Genomic DNA, 22520 nt, shown 5'->3' with positions numbered 1-22520 from the left:
ATTGATGGGTGTTGCGTCAGTTTGAAATACATTTAAGGTGTCAGTATAACAACTTGATGTGTTTTCACTGCACAGTGCAATGGCATTTAAGCACTTTTTTCTACAGTACAGCATCAGTTAAATTTTTTATCAACTTGAAGCACATTTATGCCATCAATATTCGATATTTATTTAAAATTTTCTACAGCCTCGGCTGTAAGACCCTGAACAAAGCTGAATTAAAGTTACTTCGTGGTGCTCTGAAATCGAGCCCCAAGAGCAAAAGACTGCTTCTCTTTTTCATTTGGATCTGCTCTCTTTGTTTTTAATCAAGGGCTTCCACTCCTGCTTTTGTCGAGCTGCAGTCTGATTCACAGAATATTTGGAAGGAAATCAGAAGAATTCCCACTTTTAAGAATGAATTTATTGCTGTAAATGCTCTGAATGTAGTAAATAAATGTTTTGAACTTGCGGCTTGTTCCTTGTCTCCAAGTGCACGGTGTACCTACAAAACAGAATATGACGTATACTCAGATTAGATACAAGATCATATGAAGAGGATTTAAACATAGAACAACATAGGACAGTAAGAAAAGTTTCCAACATAGGCCGAAGCTACTTCAAATGTAAAAAATGCAAACAGTCAAAACATGGGCAAATTTTGTTGCCATAATTATGTACCCAGAAATCAAGATATTATATTCTATAACGCGTGGTAAGAGAAATCTAACTCCTATTTATTAACTATGCTTCATTCTTTTCAGCCTCTTCTCAGGGTTTGTGAGAGAGGGATTTTGTTAAGCTAGCCGGACGTTACAGTTCTCAAGTTAACCTTTCCCAGCTCTTATCCCCAAAACATTAGGAAATAAACAATTTGAAATCACAGATAAACCACAAAAGTTGAGGTGACAATTAAATCCTCAATAGTACCATCAGTTCAGTTCAGTTCATTCGTTCAGTCGTGTCCGACTCTTCGTGACCCTATGGATCATGTCACGCCACGCTTTCCGGTCTCTCACTATCTTCCTAACATCGCATAACTTCATCTGCAGTGCTTCGAGGATGCCATCTAACCATCGCGTTCGCTGCCTACTCCTTCTCCGGCGACCCTCAACCTTTCCCAACATCAAATCTTTCTCCAGCGACTCCTCTCTTCTCATCAGATGACCAAAGTAGCTGAGTTTTAACTTTAAAATTTGACCCTCCAATGAGCAGTCAGGGTTTATGGTCGACAATATCGACTGAGCAGTCAGGGTTGTCCAAATCTTCTGACATAATGTATGCAGTATGTTAACAGCGTCATGGTTGAGGTTTTGAAGCAACTCAGCTGGAATGCCATCAATTCCGCTAGCTTTGTTCTTAGCAAGGCTGGCTAAGGCCCATTCAACTTCACTCTTCAGGATTTTCGGCTCGAGATCAGTAATCACAACCGTCTTATGTTGGGTTTGCACATTCGGGTCCTTCTTGTACAGTTCTTCTGTGTATTCCTGCCACCTATTCTTTATCCCTGAGGCTTCAGTGAGGCCCTTGCCTTGTTTGTCCTTTATCACGCCCAGCTTAGCATAGAAGCTTCCTTTGATATCTTTGATTGTCTTATACAGAGCTCTTGTGTTCCTTAATTGGCTGTTGTCCTCAACTGCTTGGCACTGTATGTTCAGGAAGGCATTCGTATCTCTCCTTGCTATTTTCTGAAAATCCGCATTGAGAACCTTGTATCTTTTTCTTTCCCCCATAACTTTTGCCATCCTCCTTTCCTCAGCTATTTGCAAAGCCTCTTCAGATAACCATAGTACCATACCGTCGGAAGGAATGGCATCATTTCCTCACTTCATAACCATTTCATCTGTGGACCATTCGGATTATATTCATGCCGTCCCCTTTATATTTCCCTTATGAAGGCAACATATTTTCTGTTTTCTTCTCTTGCCTGATTCTTTCAGTAAAATAACACGATTGCTTAAAGTCATCTTCACGTTCTAATATCAGAGAAATGGCTCCATAGCCTCAAGACATGTACACATCAGAATTTCTCGAGGTCTCAACTTTCCCTTTTGGGGCACTCCATATGCTGAAATTTAGGCGCAGTCTTAGTTGAACGCATCAGAACCACCTCACTCAACTGGCCAGCCCTGAGAAATAAATTGTTTCTCCCGCAAAGAACATTTGCAGCCGCTACAAGACAGACAACCGACGTTTCACTCACTAGGGTTGCGAGGTTAGAAAAATCAAATCGTTTAGAAAAACACTATTTACATAAACTTCCGGTTGTCACCATAGTGGAGGCAGAGATAAGCAGTTTTGTGTCCATTATGATGCTTGACTGTCTCAGAAAGGTAATAATTGATGGTGATGGCTAAAGTGCTTCTACATGCCGCAGGCAAACATGAGCTTAGACGAAGTCTAAACACAAGATGAACCTGCCACTGTGAGTTCACTGAATAAGCTTGTGGGTTCATGATATACAAGAAAAAATAGCGCAAAAAGACATAGACACAGGAAGAAGACAAACACACAGTGCTTACTTTCAATAAATGTTATTTTAGTAAGGAAAGGGTTTTAATACCTTCATATCACAGTGAACCATGAGGCAGGCACTAGCAAAGCGTTGACTGATACAAAAGTTCTCTTGACAACAATGCCGCCGAAGGGCTTCTTGCATTTCTTTAAAAAGGTCAATCTACTGTGCTTCAATTATTTCACCTCTAACGTGTTCTTCTGCACGGTTCAACCCACGCGCCTTCTTAGACGGGGAATACATTCACACACGTGGCAGTGGGACGACAAACCGTTCGTAAACATGTTTTTAACCTCCCACCCATGGTCCCGAAGCTTATCATTCAGGCGTCTGCCCGTTTGTCCTACATATTGTTTGCCACAAGAAAGGGAAATTTGATAGGTAACATTTCAATGCAATAAACAAATTTTTCGTCAAGCTTTGCTGTGCAGCCTTATCGAGTGCTGAAAAAGTTTTCATAGAGTTGAGCTAAACTTATTAGGAACCGAAAAAACCACTCTGCCACTACTAGATGGCTTGGCTTAGAAGAAAATACCGCAGTGATCTAGCGGCAGAGGTTTTTTTTCCGGCTGCTAATAAGTTTAGTCATCTCTGCATGAAACATTTTAAGAACTGAATAAGAAGTTAGCTGCACAAAGAAGCTTGGGGAAATATTTGTGTTACACTGAAAATGTTGCCTATCAAATTCTTCTCTCGTGTGGAAAACAATATGTAGGGTAAGCGAGCAGATGCCTGAATGATAGGTATAGGAAGCATGTGGACATTGAGCATTTGTGCGGGAAAGGTTTGTCGACCACCGCTGCGTGCCGAATGGATTCCTTTTTCTAAAGTGTGTGGCTTTAATGTGCATAAACAGGTTAACACGTGACTTTGTTGAAACAGAGTGGATTGCACCTTTTGAAATATGATTGTGCAAGCAGCCCATCTGTCACACTGCAGCCAAATGAGCTTGTGTATTTGCCAGATTCACTTTTTAGTGCATGAAAAATGGTTCCCTGTAACATGATAGTATAAAAACCACCTTTTCTTTCTGAAATAAACATTTGTAGGAAGTTAGCACTGTGTCTCCTGCCTGTGTCCATGTCTTTTAGCGCTACATATTTCTCCTGGGTTTTATTTATTGTGGTATTGGGAAATTTATTGTGATAATAACAGTTCACTGAATGCCCACATTGTGTGGGATGCTCCACCGCATAGTTTTGTATTGTAGGTCATGTGGTTAAGCGTTTTCAAAACGCAGCAGTTATAGCCGTGTTGAAAGGCACCACTGCTACTGTGTTGCATTGCAGAAAGGTGCACGGAGGCATTCGCAATTCCGGATCAATATTTTGACATTTCCAAGATTTTGGTCAAAGCAAAACACTACATGTAACGATGAAAAATGGTCCTTGGTGCATGGTTTTCAGTAATATTTCGAATATTCATTAGATAATTATTCGGATGTCATTGATTTTTGGCAGCTTTTTAGGATCAATTCAGAATTCTAGACATCTACCTGGTCTCTTTAATGCCGATTTAAGGAGAATTTTGTATTTGGGAAGAAAGCACAGGTGAGCTCAGCGAACTTTGAATAGTGCAAGCTTGGGCAGCGGCCGATATCCCAGAACAATAAGAGCTCGCACCATTCGTATGCACTGAATGAACCCACTGAGGATATTAGGTCCACTTTTAATAGGCTACTTTCTGAATTAGTTTTGCATCTGAACACATTTTCGACCCCCTTGAATTCAGAATTGATGACTCTTCACTATAGATATTATATACTGGTTTCGCTATTTGCAGCAGTGCTGTGGCGAATATGAAAGGTTTGAAATGGTTCCATGAAAAAGTCCAAGTAATCAAGCGTCAAAACAAAAAGCAGGCCAGAATGTTTTGCCATTGACTGCAACATATTCGGTCGCTTTGCACATTGCCTAATTCAAGCCCCAGCAACTATAGATATTGTAATGTTTGGAGTTGCAAAAAATAATTATAGTAAAGGGCTTTTCGTAATATGCAGCCCTTGCCAAACGTATAGAGCCCAGGGGCTCTGCTTCTCAGCCGTGTAGTTGCCCTGATTTAGAATTGGGGGCGTCCTTATCATTGGAGAGTGTAGAGAAAAAATTCTTACCATCAAGAAAATCTGAACACTAAATGCATTGCAAGCCGCAGGACATTGCTCAGAAGCAGACACCCTGTGCTGTGCACTTTTGACAAAAACTGTACTTTAACTACCACAGCATCTGCCAGCTGCCGCCAAATATTTCCTTGCCTTATTCTCAGACAAAATTATAAAATGCAACTCAAATAATACTGCACTACACAATTTGCGAAGTAGCGTGTCAAGTCTTTCACAAAAAAGGTCTTATGGTGCATCATTCAAGGCACACTGAACAGCAATTTTTAACCACTCTTTCATATAGCACTGAAGTTCCTTGAATTCAAAAGGAGTGGGGGAAATTCTAATGCATTGTGTAGATATACGTTAACTCTAGCCATAGCTATAAGCTATCATAGTAGAATAAGCCACATAAGAGTGAATGTCTTCAATTCAAAGGTCAACTCACCAGTATTAAAGCACCCGAAGCAGGCTCAGCAACCTCAGTGCAATTCCGCTGGCTGGCCCTTTTAATCGGCCCTTAACAGGGTTCATTTGCCTGAAGTACCTGTAAAATATGATTAGTAAAGTAAATTGCATTGATTTGGTTAGCAACGCTGCTAACAGTGGTGTATTAGAAAGCAGAGAGGGGGGGGGAGGAGAAGCAAAAAAAGTAAACATCATCAGGTATTAGTAAACAAGATCATCAGGTATTAGATTTGCTGCCCTTAATATGACAAGAATTTCGTGCTTAGTTGCCATTGTGAGTGTGATGTTATCAAAATTTTGAAAAGTTCGGATAATGCGCTTGAAATGTGATTGCTTGCTTTCAAATCGTGATGTTGAAGAGTGAACGAAGGGACCATAACGGTAACAAAGGTCAGGGTAGTGACAGAGAAAATGATGTTTTTATCTCAATGGGACTCCAGCAAAAAGACGAACTCTTTCAGCAATCTAGTTATTGAACAAAATCGTGAGGTACTCAGTTTGAATGATATGCAGCTTAGGAGACATGACAATACAAACAATCAGTTTTAAAGTCGAATACAAATTCCAAGCATCATTTTCACTATCTGCCACTTTGTCATGGATCAAAACAGGGAGCAACCTTATAACGCAATACAGTCGTGCCCCGTTAATATGACCCTCGTTAATATGGACGACCCGAATTATGGACAGTTTGTCTGGGGACGAAACCTTATTAATGTATATTTGTCTCGTTAATATGGACAGTGTTTGAAAAAAAAAGCAGAGGAGTCCGAACGCAAGTTACAGAAGGGCGCGCCGCCCGCGAATTTACACGCGACAACCGATACGGCGGGATGCCTGAACGAGTCCTGTGGGGTTGGAAAGAACCAAAGCGGGCGTGTCGCCATTTTAGGGGGATGGAGGGGGGGGGGGGGGGAGCGCGAGAGCGGAGAGGAACGTATACAGCAAGCCAAGGGTGAGCGTAAGACCCTGAAAGGGGGGAACCAGGAGATTTCTGGGTGCAGCGGAAGTGCCGCCGCAGTCGGGAAAACAGCTACATGTGGTTGCAATAAATTCTGCTGAACGGGAACAGAGAGGCCGGTAAAAACGTAAGAAAGGAATGGCAGGAAGAAAGACAAGTGCCTAAAGTGGCGGTGGGGACTGAAGATTTCTTTCCCAAAGCACATTGTATGTTCCATGAAGCTGTTAAAGCTTTTCGGTGAGAGTTAAGACACATTCACAAAGTAGAGCGACAAAAGAAAGGCGACGTACGAACACGCAACCGTGACCGGCGCCCCGTCCTGGACGCGCTTCCCTCTCATGCTCCTGGTTTTCGTCCCTGTTGTGCTGCTGAACTGCCAAATTTTGCAGGTCCGCATGTCGGCTTCGCTTTGAGTCAACGATGCGGCCTTGACAAGGTCTGAGCTCTTCGTAGTCGGCTAGTCGTCGCTCTAAACTGTACTTCAGCATGCAGTGTTTGTTTTATAGGAACACATAGAAACGGCGCCAAGAAGATGGGATGTTCGATATCAATATGACTCCCTTGCTTCCTTACGGACACAGTACGAGGCAAAAAAAAAAAAAAAAAAAAAACAGAAGAACGAAAAGGCAGAAAGGTTAACTAGGCAAAAACGTGCAAAGCATCAGGAGCCTGTAACCCTTAACTTGAGTCTGGCTTTTGGCATAGCCGGAGTTAAACGCAAAAAAAACAGAGCTGAACGTAGGCGTTGTTGCGTTGGTACTGCTCCGGTAGCGGACCAACGGGTAGCGAAAAGCCGAGTCAGACGTCGGGCTGCATGCACTTGAACATTGGGTGGTGATCACCCAAGCAGAGACTGGCCGAGAGTTAGAGAGAAATTAACGAAGGTTTATTTACATGGTGAACCTGAGAAGGTACACACCAGAGAGCACTCGTGCTCTCGTTTTTAACAACTTTTTTTGTCCCCAAGTACCTAGTTGGGGAATTTTCTATTTTGTCAAAGTCCAATCACATTTGAGTTCCTGATCTGCTGACATTCGGGAACCGCCCACTAGAAACGTCCTCCCAGCGCACTTTTTCCACTTTAGCGGCACGATGCATTTGCACGATGGCGACCGACTCCGCCGGGGGAAGTCAGGCATGGGGGTCCCAAGGAGGCTTGCTGGTTGTCCAAGGTCGGAACCACGCGCCACCCACGCGGACCCCTCGCGCGGGAGCACTCCGCGGGAAAGGAATGCGGTGACCGCTCTTCTCCACGGGGGAGGGGGGGGGGGGGGGGTAGATGACCCGCTCACTCTCCTAGGTGCTAACACGCCGGCGCCGCGGCTCTCTGTTTCCAAACACAGGCGCGCCCGCTCTTCGGCGAATTCGTTAGCGCCTCTGTGCACAGTCCTCCGGACACAAACTGGGGCCACTGCTGCCGTCGCTGCCGATATGCGACACCGCGTTGCTGCGTCCTGGGTGGTTCTGGTCCGCGAACTCCGAGGTGGTCGCGTGCAGTCTTCTTAGAAAAACGGACGCCCATTTCGACACGTGCACCGTCTCGTTACTTGGGAAGTTCGAAACGTAACAGCTTCTCCGGCGGCGGTTGAGGATCCCGATGCACAAAGGTCAGCAACCATTGTCCAGAGGGATACACGATGTCGTTCTGGTTGGGTTCGCTGTTGCTGATGCTCTGCTGCATCCAACGGTCTCTGCAGCTCCTCGTTGCTTCTTGTGAAGACTATGGAGGGTTTCTTGCTCTCTGCAGACCAGCTCATTCACAGGGAAGACAGCATCAGTTTGAACCACACGAAAATCACAGCCGCAAAGACGGCAAGCGCCAGGACTCTCTCCACGAGATCCACCAGGCTCTCATACCAATATTACTTTAATCCTTTTACCACTACGTCAGCACTTGAAACAACCAGAACATTATTCATTCACACAAACATAATGTTCAAAATTAAAAGGAAAATGGTAATTATGCAAACGTATGCCAGGAAAAAAAAAACATACCCAAGCCAGACTCACCGATGCTATCAATAACACCAAAAGCATCGACTTAAGTCATCGGCATTGCCGTTAGGTTTTCCGTGGCTCTATCTTTCGCTTTCCGGGCAGGCTAGTTAGACAGCGTGTGTCGGACAGTCTCTGAATGACTTCCACTGGGCTCTCCCATTGAACTTCCAATTTATTTTTGTGGGAAGGTTGCAGCACCGTCTCTAGCTTCAAGAAAGCGTGATCTCGCTGTTCGGTCATTGCACTGTTTGGCCCTCACCTGCGCTTTACTCATTTCGCATCCCGCGAGCTCCTGCCCCTTGTGCAACCTTTCAAGCAGCGCGAGCACGTATTCGACCACCGTAGGGTTCTCTTCCCTGCCCTCACACGATTCCCGAAGAAAGCGGAGTAGCGATCGCAGGGAGCAGCCGTTGACCATTTCGGCTGGCAAGAACCCCGTGGCCTCAGGAGGCACGGTTCTCAGCGCGAACATTGTTGCCTGCAAACAGGCATCCCAGTCGGTTTTGCGATCAAAACACAGGGCTCTCAGTATGCGTTTCATTACCGAGTGCATCTTTTCTACCGGGTTGGACTGCTGGTGGTACACTGAGCTATGGATTAATTTAATCCCACATTTCTCCAGGAAATTTGTAGTCAGTGCGCTGGTGAAAACAGTCCCCTGATCTGACTGTATTTCAGCGGGAAACCCAACCTGTGCGAAAATGGACATGAGTGCGTTCACAATTTCCACTGAGCTTGACTCTTTCAGGGCCACTGCCTCAGCAAATTTAGTGGCAGGACAGATTACTGTCAAAATGTGGCTGTAACCAGTCTTAGTCTTTGGAAGGGGACCAACAGTGTCGATCACGAGTCGTCGAAATGGCTCCGTGATCACAGGCACTAGCTTCATTGGGGCTCTCGCCTTATCTCCCGGCTTGCCCACCCGTTGACATGTTTCGCAGGTCCTTACAAAATTTTTCACCTCCCGAAAACATCCCGGCCAGTAATATTCCTGCAACAACCGATTCTTTGTTTTCTTGAGCCCTAAATGACCTGATTGCGAGCTCTTGCGAACCAAGTGCAAAAGATCACCGCGGTAGCGTTTTAGTACGACCAATTGGTCGACCTGCACTCCTCTGCGATCACGATACTTTCGATAAAGTATTCCGGACCTTTCTAAGAATATCACGTGTTTCTACGCAATACCTTTACTCTTCATGTGCCTAAGATTCTGCAGTGTGGAATCGGCTCTTTGCTCGGCTATCAGGGACGATCGGTCCACCCCGAGCAATCTTTGCAAGCTGTCAGATGCCGGTGTTATGAGAAGCTCACCGCAGGCCTCTTTAAGCTCAATACAATCCTCGCTACTTTCTCGCGTGTCTCGGATGTTCACTTCCTCGCTAATCGGCGCGTGGACTGCCTCTGTCGTGTCTAACGGCTCACTCTCTGTCGCGTCAACGTCACCTGACGCCTCCAGTGTGACGGATTTAGCAGCCAGCTTTCGTGCTTTCGAGCGAGTCAACGCGTGAACAGCCCCTTCTCCGAACACTAGTCCCTTCTGCTGCAAGAGTTGGTCAGATCTGTTCGAAAAAAGATAGGGGTACTGTTTCGACAGACTGGCCGACACAGCAGCCTCCGTATGAAGTACGCCAAATGGACCTTGAATGCTGATGTTAGCGATTGGAAGGCACACGCTACCGGCTTCCACCGCTTGTTTAATCCATGCGCACTCTCCAGTGAAATTTTCTGGCTCTACATACGAGGGATGAACTATATCCATTGTAGCTGCCGAATCTCGAAGCACGCGACACGGCTTTCCGTTCACAACGAGATCTCGGATGTATGGCTCTAGAAGCCGCATATTTTCATCGTTGCTCTCCACTGACGAGCAAACAATATTTGGGCTTTTGCAGACCGCCGCTACATGTGCGGGCTTTTGGCAATTATAGCATACCAATGGCCGTCTCTTTTCAAAAGCATTCTTTTGGCGGTCTTCTGCTTCGGGTGCTTCTCTTACAATCGCCTTTTTTTCTGCGACATCTGCGCCTCGTGCTTGCTGTTTCTCTTTTAAAGGTTGCCCTCTCCATCCAGCTGCTTTCCTATTCTGGTGTTCTTTCCTAGGGCTTTCCTTTCTGTCCAGCTCACGGCGCGACACAAACTCTTCTGCCAGTTCTCCTGCCTTCGAAACAGTCGCAACTTCCGGCCTGTCTTGCACCCAATGCCTTACATCATCAGGCAAGCAAGAGTAGAACTGCTCGAGTCCGAAGCACTGCAACATTATTTGGCTTTCGTCATAAGCTTTAGCTTCTTTGAGCCACTCCCCCAAGTTAGCCATGAGCTTATACGCGAACTCCGGGTACGACTCATTCTCTTGTTTAGCTTTGCGAAATTTTTGCCGGAAAGCTTCCGCTGACATTCTATACTTTTTGAGCAGACTAGATTTAACCTTATCGTAATCGTCTGCATCTTCTTTAGTCAAGCGGGCCATCACATCTGCCGCCTCACAAGGCAACAGTGTCAGCAAGCACTGTGGCCAAGTTGCTTTGCTAAAAACCCTGCCTTCTCGCACGTGCGCTCAAAGTTTACCAAGAACAGACCTATGTCCTCTCCTTTCCTATAAGGTTGCATAAGGTCTTTCATACGGAACGACTTGCGTTCTACTGTGCCCGATGCTACGCTCCCATCACTTTCATTTCGAGCTTTTAGCACCTGCAGTTCGAGACGCTTCAGCTCAAGTTCCTGCTCTAAGCGCTTACTCTCTTCAGCCATGCGTTTCTCATTTTTTTCTTCTGCTTCCCTCTTTGATTTCTCTCTCTCAGCAATCAGCTCCAGGCATTCCGAGAGCTCATCGTCGTCTGCCTCAAGTGCCTCAATAGCCGCAATGATATCTGGCTTTCTCGTTTGGTCCTGAAGATCCAAACCCAGACTTTTGGCCAACTCCAGTAAAAGTGGCTTTTTCAACACTTTCAAATTCATGGTTATCCCGAGTGCTGCAATTTCTTCCTTACAGAAATCTCTTATCGTCACGTACTTTCAAGTCCCGTGCTAACGATAAACAATTCCCACCACCTTTGTAAACTTACTTACTACAAAGCCTGGTAAAACCTCAGTGAAGAAAAGCCAAGCACTCACCGAACCTTGCAACCATGATTCCAGCGGAGTCCATCCCGACGCTGCCAACCAGCTGTTGCGTTGGTACTGCTTCGGTAGCGGACCAACGGGTAGCGAAAAGCCGAGTCAGACGTCGGGATGCATGCACTTGAAAATTGGGTGGTGATCACCCAAGCAGAGACTGGCCGAGAGTTAGAGAGACCTTAACGAAGGTTTATTTACATGGTGAATCTGAGAAGGTACGCACCAGAGAGCGCTCGTGCTCTCGTTTTTAACAACTTTTTTTGTCCCCAAGTACCTAGTTGGGGAATTTTCTATTTTGTCAAAGTCCAAACACATTTGAGTTCCTGATCTGCTGACATTCGGGAACTGCCCACTAGAAACGTCCTCCCAGCGCACTCTTTCCACTTTAGCGGCACGATGCATTTGCACGATGGCGACCGACTCCGCCGGGGGAAGTCAGGCATGGGGGTCCCAAGGAGGCTTGCTGGTTGTCCAAGGTCGGAACCACGCGCCACCCACGCGGACCCTTCGCGCGGGAGCACTCCGCGGGAAAGGAATTCGGTGACCGCTCTTCTCCACGGGGGGGGGGGGGGGGGGAGGGGGGGGGGGGAAGATGACCCGCTCACTCTCCTCGGTGCTAACACGCCGGCGCCGCGGCTCTCTGTTTCCAAACACAGGCGCGCCCGCTCTTCGGCGAATTCGTTAGCGCCTCTGTGCACAGTCCTCCGGACACAAACTGGGGCAACTGCTGCCGTCGCTGCCGATATGCGACACCGCGTTGCTGCGTCCTGGGTGGTTCTGGTCCGCGAACTCCGAGGTGGTCGCGTGCAGTCTTCTTAGAAAAACGGACGCCCATTTCGACACGTGCACCGTCTCGTTACTTGGGAAGTTCGAAACGTAACAGCGTGAAGAAATCTGTGAATACAAGCGGCAAAAGACATCTGTCAATGCAAGCCGTGAGGGACTAGTATCGACAGCTCAGCTGTTTCCTCGCCTCAGGAGAATCTCAAGCAGCTACTTAGCGGCTACTTTGCTCAGTGACGAGGCCATTTTGGAAGTGGCGGTGAGTAGAGAATCGGACTCTGATTCATCGGCCAGTGAGGAGTTCGTGCTCGAAAGTTCGACCAATACAAAGCCCACCATCACGGGTGTCATGGTACGCGAGTCGCTTCAGACTGCACTACAATTTTTCGAAGACAACAATGACAAGGATAATGCACTCAAAATTGCCCGTGTTCTGTGAAATTTTGAGTCCAGTGCACACCGCTATGTACAAAAGCAGTCATTTATTACAATTTTTTTTCTCAATAAAGTCCTTTTTGTTTTTATGCATGACTCGTTATTATGAATGACTCGCTTTATGGACAGTTTTGGTCGGAAACCAGTGTCCTAATTAACGAGGAACGACTGTATATTTCAACGGCTTGGCCCTGCACTTTGCAACTCTTCTCATTTAGAAGAGTAGCTGGCCTACTTTGTGCATCACGGCCACTCAGATATATTCCTGATTCTTTTAGATCTGTGACTGTGAACCACTTTTGTTCACGGACTAAGTGCTTAACAATCAATGTTAAATCAAATGGTGCTATTCCCTCTAAAATATCATGTGCAAAGCATGGTGGCAGCCCAGAAGTGATATGAAATGACTGCAATGTATTGAAAGAGGAATCGAATTTGACTACTTTTGCCAATTCATGCAACCCCTGCTCAGCTAAGCTCACATGGTTACAATGAACATCTTGTGAATGCAGTGCCCCCTTCAAGTGAGGGTCTTTAACAAAGTCCTCCTTTTTAACATCACAGTACCGGCAGAAGTACCTTGATGTGGAAAGGTATTGTGTGAAACCGGCAATTCCTTGGGTTCCCAAATTGTCACCGAAAATAGAAACCAAGACACATTTAAAATAGTCATCCATAATAATGCCATTCTCGTCAAGATCATTAAGCTCATTGACAAGTCTTCATCACAGCTTCATGACCTAGTTTCACAAGCGTTGACTCTTTTAAAAGCATTACTAACTGAATGTTATGCACCTTAGCGGTGAAATGTGATGAAAGATTAGCAATGCTGTAGTACATGCCTATGACTTTATGCGTTTTTCTTGCTGATCCAAGTGAATTTGACACCTTAAAAGCATCCTGGAATAAGAGTAGCTGAATAGCTTTACAGTTCTGTTCAAGGTACGTAGACTCTGAAAACAGTTTCATCGCTAAAGGTCGAACGATAATATCAGAGGTATTCTCCTTGGTTATTGCTTGCCGCAAAGTGACTTCCGAAAGAAGTGCAGCTAGAGACAGCTTAATTCGCACATAGTGAAGGCTTCATTCATTCTTGAACTTTACCCCAATGGGCTCTATCATCCTTAATTCTCTTTTTTATCTTGCATACTTTGTTGGTAGCACACGAGAAGCTGGATTAAAAGGTGTTTCCTCTCTACTTTGATAAAATCTTGGCAGATGCTTCATTATCCACATTTAGTTTTTGAAGTAGCTGATCAATAACATTGTGACATCTTGTGACAGTGAGTTCATTAAATGGATTTCACTGCTGATATCCTGCACCACGGACGATGCTACAAGATGAAGATTCCAGTTTCATTAGAAACAGTGCTGCATATTTCTTGTCTGCCATGACTGAACAGATGGACTAGGAGTATCTGGGGATGACATTTCACCACTGGTAGAAAGCACTTTTAAATTGTCAGCTGCTGCATGATGCATACCTTCACACTGTAACACACTGTGACTTAGAAATGTGCTGTCATGACAGCGACTTACATGAGATGTGAATGACTTCGCATTTGAAAGCATTTTTTCACAGTTTACAAAACAACATGTGGCAACACCAGAAAAATGTGCTGCTTTACATACTTAAAGTCTTTGAGCAGGAACTGGGCACTGCAAAATATGCGGGGACAGTTAAAATTACTTCCAGTTGAACTGGAAGAACAATCAGTTCTCTTAGGGCGACTACGGCAGACATGCACACGTAGTGCATTATAAACGATCAGAATTTTAAACACTCTTGGTTGACACATGGGATGTTAGTATTGTAAATATTCGAATGAATTTTGCAGTGTGCCTCATACTTATACAAGGTATGCAAGGGAGCCTGGCAAACATGACAAAGAAACATTAGAAACAGCAGCAGTTCTGACAATGGTGGCTGCAGAAGTATGTACCTTGTCAATTGTGCCAATATATGATGTCTGTACTAGCCATAGGTCGGCAAAGTCACGTGTGCTCACTCACAAAAATTTAGTCCATGTGCGGGCTCACTCTCTCTCAAACTCATAAGGCCCGGACTCAGTCACACTAATGAACTCAAACTCACGCAAGCTGGCGACTCACTCGGGCTCACTCAGACTCATGAACTCAAACTCACGCATGATGACGACTCACTCGGGCTCACTTTTATCTCTTTTAACCTGATTATAGTACGAAAGCACAGTCTTTTTAGCTATAGCACGGACCAACCCTTACAAAATTGTGTAATGTGTAGGTTTAGAATTTCTTTTCAGTTTTCTCATTAGATTGTATTGTATTCCTTTTAACTGTGTATGCACTATGTTAAATGAGTTTGAATAACCATTTGGCCACCGCATTAGACACAACCACAAAAGACGTACTGCTATAGAAATACAATAGTGAATGTCTTTTGCAACTCTTTAGAGAGGTTCAGTAGATGTTGTATTAGTTTTCCCCAATAGAGATTATAAAGTAAATAATGATTTGCTATAATTACTGCCTAATGAGTTCCAATAACTACTTGGCCACCGCATTCTTACTGAAACACAGAAGACGTGTTCCTATAGAAATACAATAGTGAGGGTCTTTTGCAACTCTTTAAAGAGATCCAATAGATTATCTTTTAGTTTCACTCAATAGAGACTATAAAATAAAAAATGGTTTTCTATAGTTACTGCCTAATGAGTTTCAATAACTATTTGGCCACTGCATTCTTACTGAAACACACAAGATACATTCCTATAGAAACACAATAGTGAGGGTCTTTTGCAACTCCCTAAAGAAATCTAATAGTTTCTCTTTTCGTTTCCCTGAATAAAGATTATAAAATAATTAATGATTTTCTATAATTACTGCCTAATGAGTTCCTATAATAATTTGGCCATTGCATTCTTATTGAAACACGGAAGATGTGTTACTATAGAAATACAAAAGTGAGGGTCTTTTTCAACTCTTTAAAGAGATCCAATAGATTCTTTTAGTTTCCGTCAGTAGATATTATAAAGTATTTATTGCTTTTCTATAATTACTGTCTAATGAGTTCCAATACCTATTTGGTCTCCGCATTCTTATAGAAACCCATAATATGTACTGCTATAGAAATACAATAGTGAGTGTCTTTAGCACCACCCTAAAGAGATCCAATAGAACATCATTTTGGTTTCCTCATTAGAGCCTATAGAGCAATTATCGAATTTCTATAATTATTTTCTAATGATTTCCAATAACTGTGGCCACTACATTCTTATAAAAACACAAAAGACGAGCTACTATAGAAATACAATAGTAAATGTCTTTTGCAAATTTTTAAGGATATCCAATAGATGTTCATTTCATTTTACCTCAATAAAACATATAGAGTGATTTTTGACTTTCTATAATTACTGTGTATTGAGTTCCAATAACTTTTGCCACAGCATTCCTACAGGAACACAAAAGAGGTACTGCTATAGAAATACAGGAGCGTGCATCTTTTGCAATTTTAAACGATTCATTACACTTATTTTTTCTCATTAGAACTTAGAATAATAACTGACGTTCTATAAATGCTGTTTAATTAGTTCCAATAACTAAGTGACCACTATATTCTTACAGAAGCAGAAAACAGTATTGCTATAGAGCTACTGCATGAATGTCTTCAATAATTCCTTCAACAATTACTACCTAATAAGCTAAAAAAATTATTTGCTTATTGCAGAGCATTGTTCCAACTCTTTAGAGTGACCCAGTAGGCCTTTCTCATAGAGCCTGCAGTGGAGCTATTGAACAAGTTTCAATTGTGCATGTTAGTGAATGTGATTTGTGCTGCAAACATGCAGACATACAAAAGTTGTTCATGCAACCTAACTTTATTGCTTTATTTGCATGCTAGCAATGGTGAGAGATGGGCATTCGGGTAGTGGGCCAGCCTCTATTTCACCTCTAGAGAGCAACGATGAGAGGCTGCTCTTAAGACGGATCGGGTCCGCGTTGAACTCTTGAATTGTGCAGCCTGCAATAATTAACACACGCATAGGTATCAGAAATTTGACACAGTATAAATGAACTTCACACATTTCACTGCCTCTCTGATGTATGCGCATGCTGATAATAATTCTAAATATAGATTGTCAGCAGAAAGCTTCAACTAGATTCATAACTATTATGCAGATTGTTTGCAGCAAGAAGTCCACTGTTAAGGCTTCTCTTATTTAGATGCAATGCTAATCACAAGATAAAATTATAAGCACCAAGATTTTGATGCCTTCATTTTGTTTATTAAGTTTGTTGCATCATAAATTATGAAGTGGACCTGTGATGTATGCTACACTTGCTGTTACTCACAGTGCACCTCACAAGGATTGGTCATTTCGCTCTTTCTCTTTAATATCGCGAGTCTCAAACTTCCACAACATTTAGCGCAGGTCTCATAGCTCCATCACATCCTCTATGCGGATGACATTACCTTTTGGACCGCAGAGGGCAGTGACGCCCAAATCAAGGAGAGACTCCAGCGTGCAAGTGATATTGTGGTGAATTATGCGGACCCCAGGGGGCTGCGATGCTCTCCGGCTAAGTCTGAATTTATCATATTCCGCAAAACTAGATTTCTCGCGCAACCACCACCAGCCATCGAAAATATTCGTGGAGTCCCTATTCCTCGAGTACCCAAAATTAAAATCCTGAGCTCTACCTTACAAGAAACGGCTTCAATGGGGACGCAATTCAAATGCTTTAAGGAATCTCGCAGTAAATTATGCGTCTCATCTGTTGCGTTAGTAACCGTCACTCCGGCTTGAGAGAAAAGAATACTCTCCGCTTATTACAGGCCTTGGGGTCAGTCGCATAGCCTATATATTCCCTTACTTACATCTAAAGTCAGCTGAAAAAGAGAAAGTGGAGGCCGTAATGAGAAAATGCGTCAAACAAGCAGTTGGGCTTCTCATTCACACAGCGACCCAGAGAGTCTTAAGTCTCGATGTTCATAACATGCTAAGTGAGATTATTGAAGCAGTCACCATCTCGCAATACGAACGGCTATAGGGCACATCAACTGGCAGATATAAATCAATTGCCAGGCAGATGAATTTTGCTTTTCCCTATGCAAAGTAAAGGAGTTATCTTCCCCCATAAGTATCAGCACAAAATACTAGCAGAGATAGGAAGGTAGCAAAACATCAGCAGAAATGAGCTATCTCACAGGTACATGTACCTGCAGTGAAAATTTTAAAATAAAGGCAGTTCACACCTGAAAACATGATAATCTCATATCATGCACCCTGTGTAAATTGAAAACCTTATTCAAAACAGCTTTTTAGAGATAATTTCTGAGATAATTTCTCCTCGATATTGGACGAAGATTGACAAGCGCTACTACCAACTGTTTATTAGCGTGTGTACACACCCTAATAAACATTTGGTAGTACCGTTTGTCAATCGTCTTGTGTGTTTACTTTCCTTTTGTCTCCGTCCAAGGTTTTGCGCTAATTTCTTTTTAAATATGCAGAACCAACTAGCCCTACCACACGCAATCCTCAAATTCTTTGTTTAATTACTTTTACGATATCTTTACAGCTTATTATTCTTGTGCCATCTTTAGCAGAGAAAAGGTACCTGTTTTTGGCATTTTTTTCCAAGATTTCGAATCAGCACTTTATTCTGGAGCTAATATTTAAAACGTTCAATGGTTCGTTCTAACTGCTAAATCCCTTAACTTAAATCAAAATACAGAATATTAGACCAGACCACCATCTACAGCACTGCGTTTGTGTCATCTGTGTAGTACGCAGGGAACAGTAAGGGTTTCAATCCTATGCAGATCAAAAATATTAAGGTCAGACAACATACGACCATGCTTAAGCTCAATTATGTGAAATACGCATAGCTAACTGTTCAATTGCAAATGCACACAAGTATAAGGCATGGAAGGAAAACTTAATAAATGCAGAAGTTTGTAATTTAGGTGACAAAGAAATGACGTACCAATGATGGCACCAACTTTCTTCTGGCCCAAGCCTCCCTCACCACAGCGTCAGGATGGGAATTTGATTTACGCCCAAAGAGAGACTTGCCGCGGAGCTCCTCCGGTGTAAAAAGCTGCCGCAAAAGCCCTTTCGCAAATTTGGCTGGGGCTCCTGGGCAGCTGCCACGCAGCCTGGCCAAAGCCGTCTCCTCTACTTTCACGCCGCCCCCAATGTCCACCTGGGAATGAAAATTTAGCTTGAAGTCTTAAAAAGGCAACCTGCAAAATATAAATGGAATCGCTATTTACAAATAAGAGCATTATATGAAACCTTCATTTTCTTTTAAACAAATAAGGAAAAACTAAAGCTTTGTATAGTGGGCGTTCATGTGATAACGCAAGTGCGATTCTGTAACCACGTAGCTTCAGGCCAGAGGTAGCAATAAGCAGGTTAGGTGTGCCACTTGGAAATCAAACTAGCGCACTTCAAAACAAGGACACAGGAAGAGAACGACAACACAGCGCTGTGTTGTCGTTCTCTTCCTGTGTCCTTGTTTTGAAGTGCGCTAATTTGATTTCCAAGATGAATTACCAACTAGCCCATTCTTCCACCCTTTTAGGTGTGCCACGCTGCCTTTGTTGCTTCAAGTACAACAAAATGGTGGCAACTCTGATATTACTGAATAGTTCCTGTTCTTGTAGTGGCCATCATCTCCCTTATGAGATCAACCACTTCGCATCCGAATGAACTTCATTGGCATGAGGTCAAATGGATAGCCTTCATTTCAGCCATGTTCACAGAGGCATTTAGTCATTCCATTATACTGTGGAAGAGCCTCATACAGCAATGTGTTAAACTAATATCAAACCACCAAGCTCGCTTGCAGCTGCAGGCAGGACTTTTGAAGGCACTTTACCAGAGAAAACACAGCACAATTGAGCTTTTCTGAAAACTTGTAAGCTTTAAAAACAAAAGGCAAAGAAACCTGGATCACACGGTTTAGGCATCATTCGACTTTTGCTTAGCTCCAATTTACCTGTTCCCATCCACCATATCTGCTTACTCCTGTTTGGCCTTTTGGCAGCTGTTAGCAGTGACAAGCGTATATATCGCTATGTCACTTTGGATCTCAATATTATTACCTGGATGTATTCCAGAATAGTATGGGGATATTTGTATTTTCTTTTGGGGACAAATTCACAAGCTCCAGCTCCATTGCCTGCATTTTAAATGTGCCTGCTCTCTGCTGCGCACTCCCGATCACGTTTTCCAGATTTTTTGCATGTACGAGTAAAACTTCCAGTACAATATCAGCTTCCAGATGCCACTGACTGGAGATATGTTCCACGTTTTACAGTGATATTTTACCAACAGTATTTTGGCACAACGTTTGCTTTAAGTTGATTGCCCACTTCTTGTCTCACCTGCCAGCTATAACCACCATTGTTGATGCTGAAATACTCCTACGTTATACACCTAGCACACAGTTTTGTTACAAATATAATACACCTTAACTTTCAAGCAGAAAGGTAAACTGTTGCAGTGACGCCGCCTGCGCTGGATGACTCAATTCAGTGGGAACAGTAGAAAACAGTATTAAGGACCTTCGAAAACTTCTGAAGTAAGCTACATGCTCTAGCGGCATCCACTATGAGACCAATTTATTGAAGACAGGTTGCTTGAATATGTACAGTATATAAAAAACAGTAATAATGGCAGGAAACCAGGAAGGGAACCGTGAAGAGAGCGAGAGGGCAGGAAACAAAGACCCTGATTGATCTTGGTGTGTGCCACATCACTGTGGGTTTCTTCTGCTGCATGTCTTCCGCTGTTCTGTCTGAGGGGCACTGCTAGTCGCCATTCAGCTTGTCTTTTGAGACATAAAGCAGCTTGCCTTTTCTACAAAAAAAAATTAAACAGTGTATCAAAATTTAAGGACCTTCAAAGGTCTTGAAACATTAAATCGAGGGTATTCAATGATTTGAAGGGCAGTTCTGAACCCCGCTCAACATTTTTTACAACTGTTGGAATTTCCCGAGCATAAATGTTTGTAACCTGTTATATAGACAGGGCTGCTGCTAATACTTTGCATGCGTAGATCCAGTTGCATTTCAAAACATAAATTGTAAAAGGAGGGTTTAAAACAACACATCTCTGCTAATACTAGCATATGAGGGACACACTACCTACTTCAAGTCGGAAACAATTCAAGTGTTAGCCTCAGTGCCTGTATACGTGGCGCTCTTCACGTCAGTGCTACACTGTCGAAGATTCTTTGGAGCTGATAGCCTAATAATATGAGCATTTAATCAAGAACAGAATTTTGTCGCAATGAAATGGTGTAATATTTCCGCAACACTTTCGGCAGCAAATAAAACTGAAATAAGTTCTTGGTAAGGGCCATCTCGCACTCACAGCTATGTTTCACATGTGCTATGCATTTTCGGACTATCATTCGAACCACAATCATGATCCATGGAATTTTTTTTCTATGCCCACATGACTACCTTAGTCCTTATTTTTAGAAACTTGGGGTGGAAAGAGCAGCATATCTAGGATCTAATTGCGATTAAAGTGTCCAGATATTGTTTCAGTTCAGGCAGTGCCATTTATTGTTTAAAACGTCCGATATGTTCCTTTACTAAAGGAACTAACTCAGCAAGTGTGTGCTCTTTACACTAATGGGTGCATAATAAGGTTCTGACTCTGATACAGGAGATCTGACCAAAAGAATGTTTTGTTGCGTCGGCTATGCCTCATCTAAAACCTTGCTTTTATATTTCTTCTCTCATTGCTTGAAGGAACAAAGAAGAAACTCGCTGCAGTGTGCAGTAGACTGCCTAAAGGCAATATGTGTTGATGAGTACAATGTATTGGTTGAAGTCTCAGGTTGTGCTTCAGCATATGAGTACAACTGTCAAAAATTTTTAACCGCCACAGAGACAACACACAGACAAGATAGTACAGGACAGGTACAGACACAACTCTACAGTGCTGCCCAAACTTTCATTCGCTCGGAACTCTATTATAAAAGAGTCGATTTATAACCCGCCAAAAAGTAACAACTGTAAGCAATAAAGTTTGATTTGATTTAAAATTAGAAGAAACTTAAGCTTCACCTTAAGTGTAGAGGCAATAGTGTCTTTAACATCGCCTTTGCATTCCGCTAATCTTTAAAAACACGTTTTCGTCTATTGTTTCTTTTTTCTTTTTTAATTTTAGAGCTATTAATCCGAAACACACGTTAGTAAGTCATAATGATCACATGCGCTCTCTGGGGCCCCTCTAATCACAGGACGGACCAAATCGCGAAGCGGTCTCGCAATTCGGCGTAACGTGACCCTACGTCAGTGATTTCCGCTGCTCCGCTTCGGTCCGCGAGCAACGAGCGATTCGCGCTGAATGCTCGTCGCGAACGGGCGGACCGCGGATCAGGGGTCACGTGGTCGATCGCTCCGCGATACGGTCCATCGTGTGAATACACCTTATTAAAACACGCTTGGTGCTGAGAGCCCTTGGGAGCCTATGAGTTGTGTGTGTCCTTTGTATTGTCTGAATTCGGAATCAAAACACAAATTTATTTTTTTAATTACTATTTCCTGAAGTACCTCCATTAGAGCAACCTCCTCACTAATTTAGGCTTCATTTGGACCCTCCCCCAAATCGCTGTTTACAATGTGGTTGTGACGTTATGACCTTGTCAATCAATTCTGCGGAACGAGCTGTATACGTTATAGCGTGAGTTATCAAGCTTGTTATGCTACCAGGATGAACTGAAACTTCAGTTCAGTTCAGTCGTTCAGTCGTGTCCGACTCTTCGTGACCCTATGGACCATGTCACGCCACGCTTTCCGGTCTCTCACTATCTTCCTAACATCACATAACTTCATCTGCAGCGCCTCGAGGGTGCCATCTAACCATCGCGTTCGCTGCCTACCCCTTCTCCAGTGATCCTCAACCTTTCCCAACATCAAATTGTTCTCCAGCGACTCCTCTCTTCTCATCAGATGACCAAAGTAGCCTACCTTTAACTTGGCATTTGACCCGGTTTATGGTCGACAATATCGACTAATTTGATCTTCTGGCAGTCCAAGGAATTCTCAAGAGTCTCCGCCAGCACCACAATTCAAACTCGTCAATTCTTCGGCGGTCAGCCTTCTTCACAGTCCAACTCTCGCATTCATACATCACAACTGGAAAGACCATAGCACGAGTTCC

At 43.5% G+C, this 22520-nt stretch overlaps 1 protein-coding gene across 1 annotated transcript; it reads right to left on the bottom strand.

The window, feature by feature from the left end:
* Positions 1–16208: 16208 nt before the first annotated feature.
* Positions 16209–21773, bottom strand: LOC146200801 (uncharacterized). Its single transcript, XM_084592434.1, has 5 exons — positions 21767–21773; positions 21484–21526; positions 21280–21305; positions 18353–18545; positions 16209–16383 (listed from the first exon to the last, which is right to left on the bottom strand). Exons 1-5 carry the CDS (start codon positions 21771–21773, stop codon positions 16209–16211), a joined length of 444 nt encoding a protein of 147 aa, XP_084448560.1.
* Between the last annotated feature and the right edge of the window lie 747 nt (positions 21774–22520).

Source organism: Amblyomma maculatum, chromosome 2 (genome assembly GCF_055883805.1).
Source record: "Amblyomma maculatum isolate TAMU_Amacu chromosome 2, ASM5588380v1, whole genome shotgun sequence".
Lineage (NCBI taxonomy): Eukaryota > Metazoa > Arthropoda > Arachnida > Ixodida > Ixodidae > Amblyomma > Amblyomma maculatum.
The sequence above is the reverse complement of the archived record's forward strand: the minus strand, read 5'-3'. Positions and strand labels throughout refer to the sequence as shown.

Bases quoted from the DNA above. Each gene is read 5' to 3' on its own strand.
- LOC146200801 (XM_084592434.1), bottom strand. The intron at 21,306-21,483 runs GTTTTTAAAGAT...AGCGAATGAAAG, and splicing joins GAAACAATAGACGAAAACGT to TTTGGGCAGCACTGTAGAGT. The intron at 16,384-18,352 runs TTGGGCCAGAAG...CTGTGTCAAATT, and splicing joins GACGCTGTGGTGAGGGAGGC to TCTGATACCTATGCGTGTGT.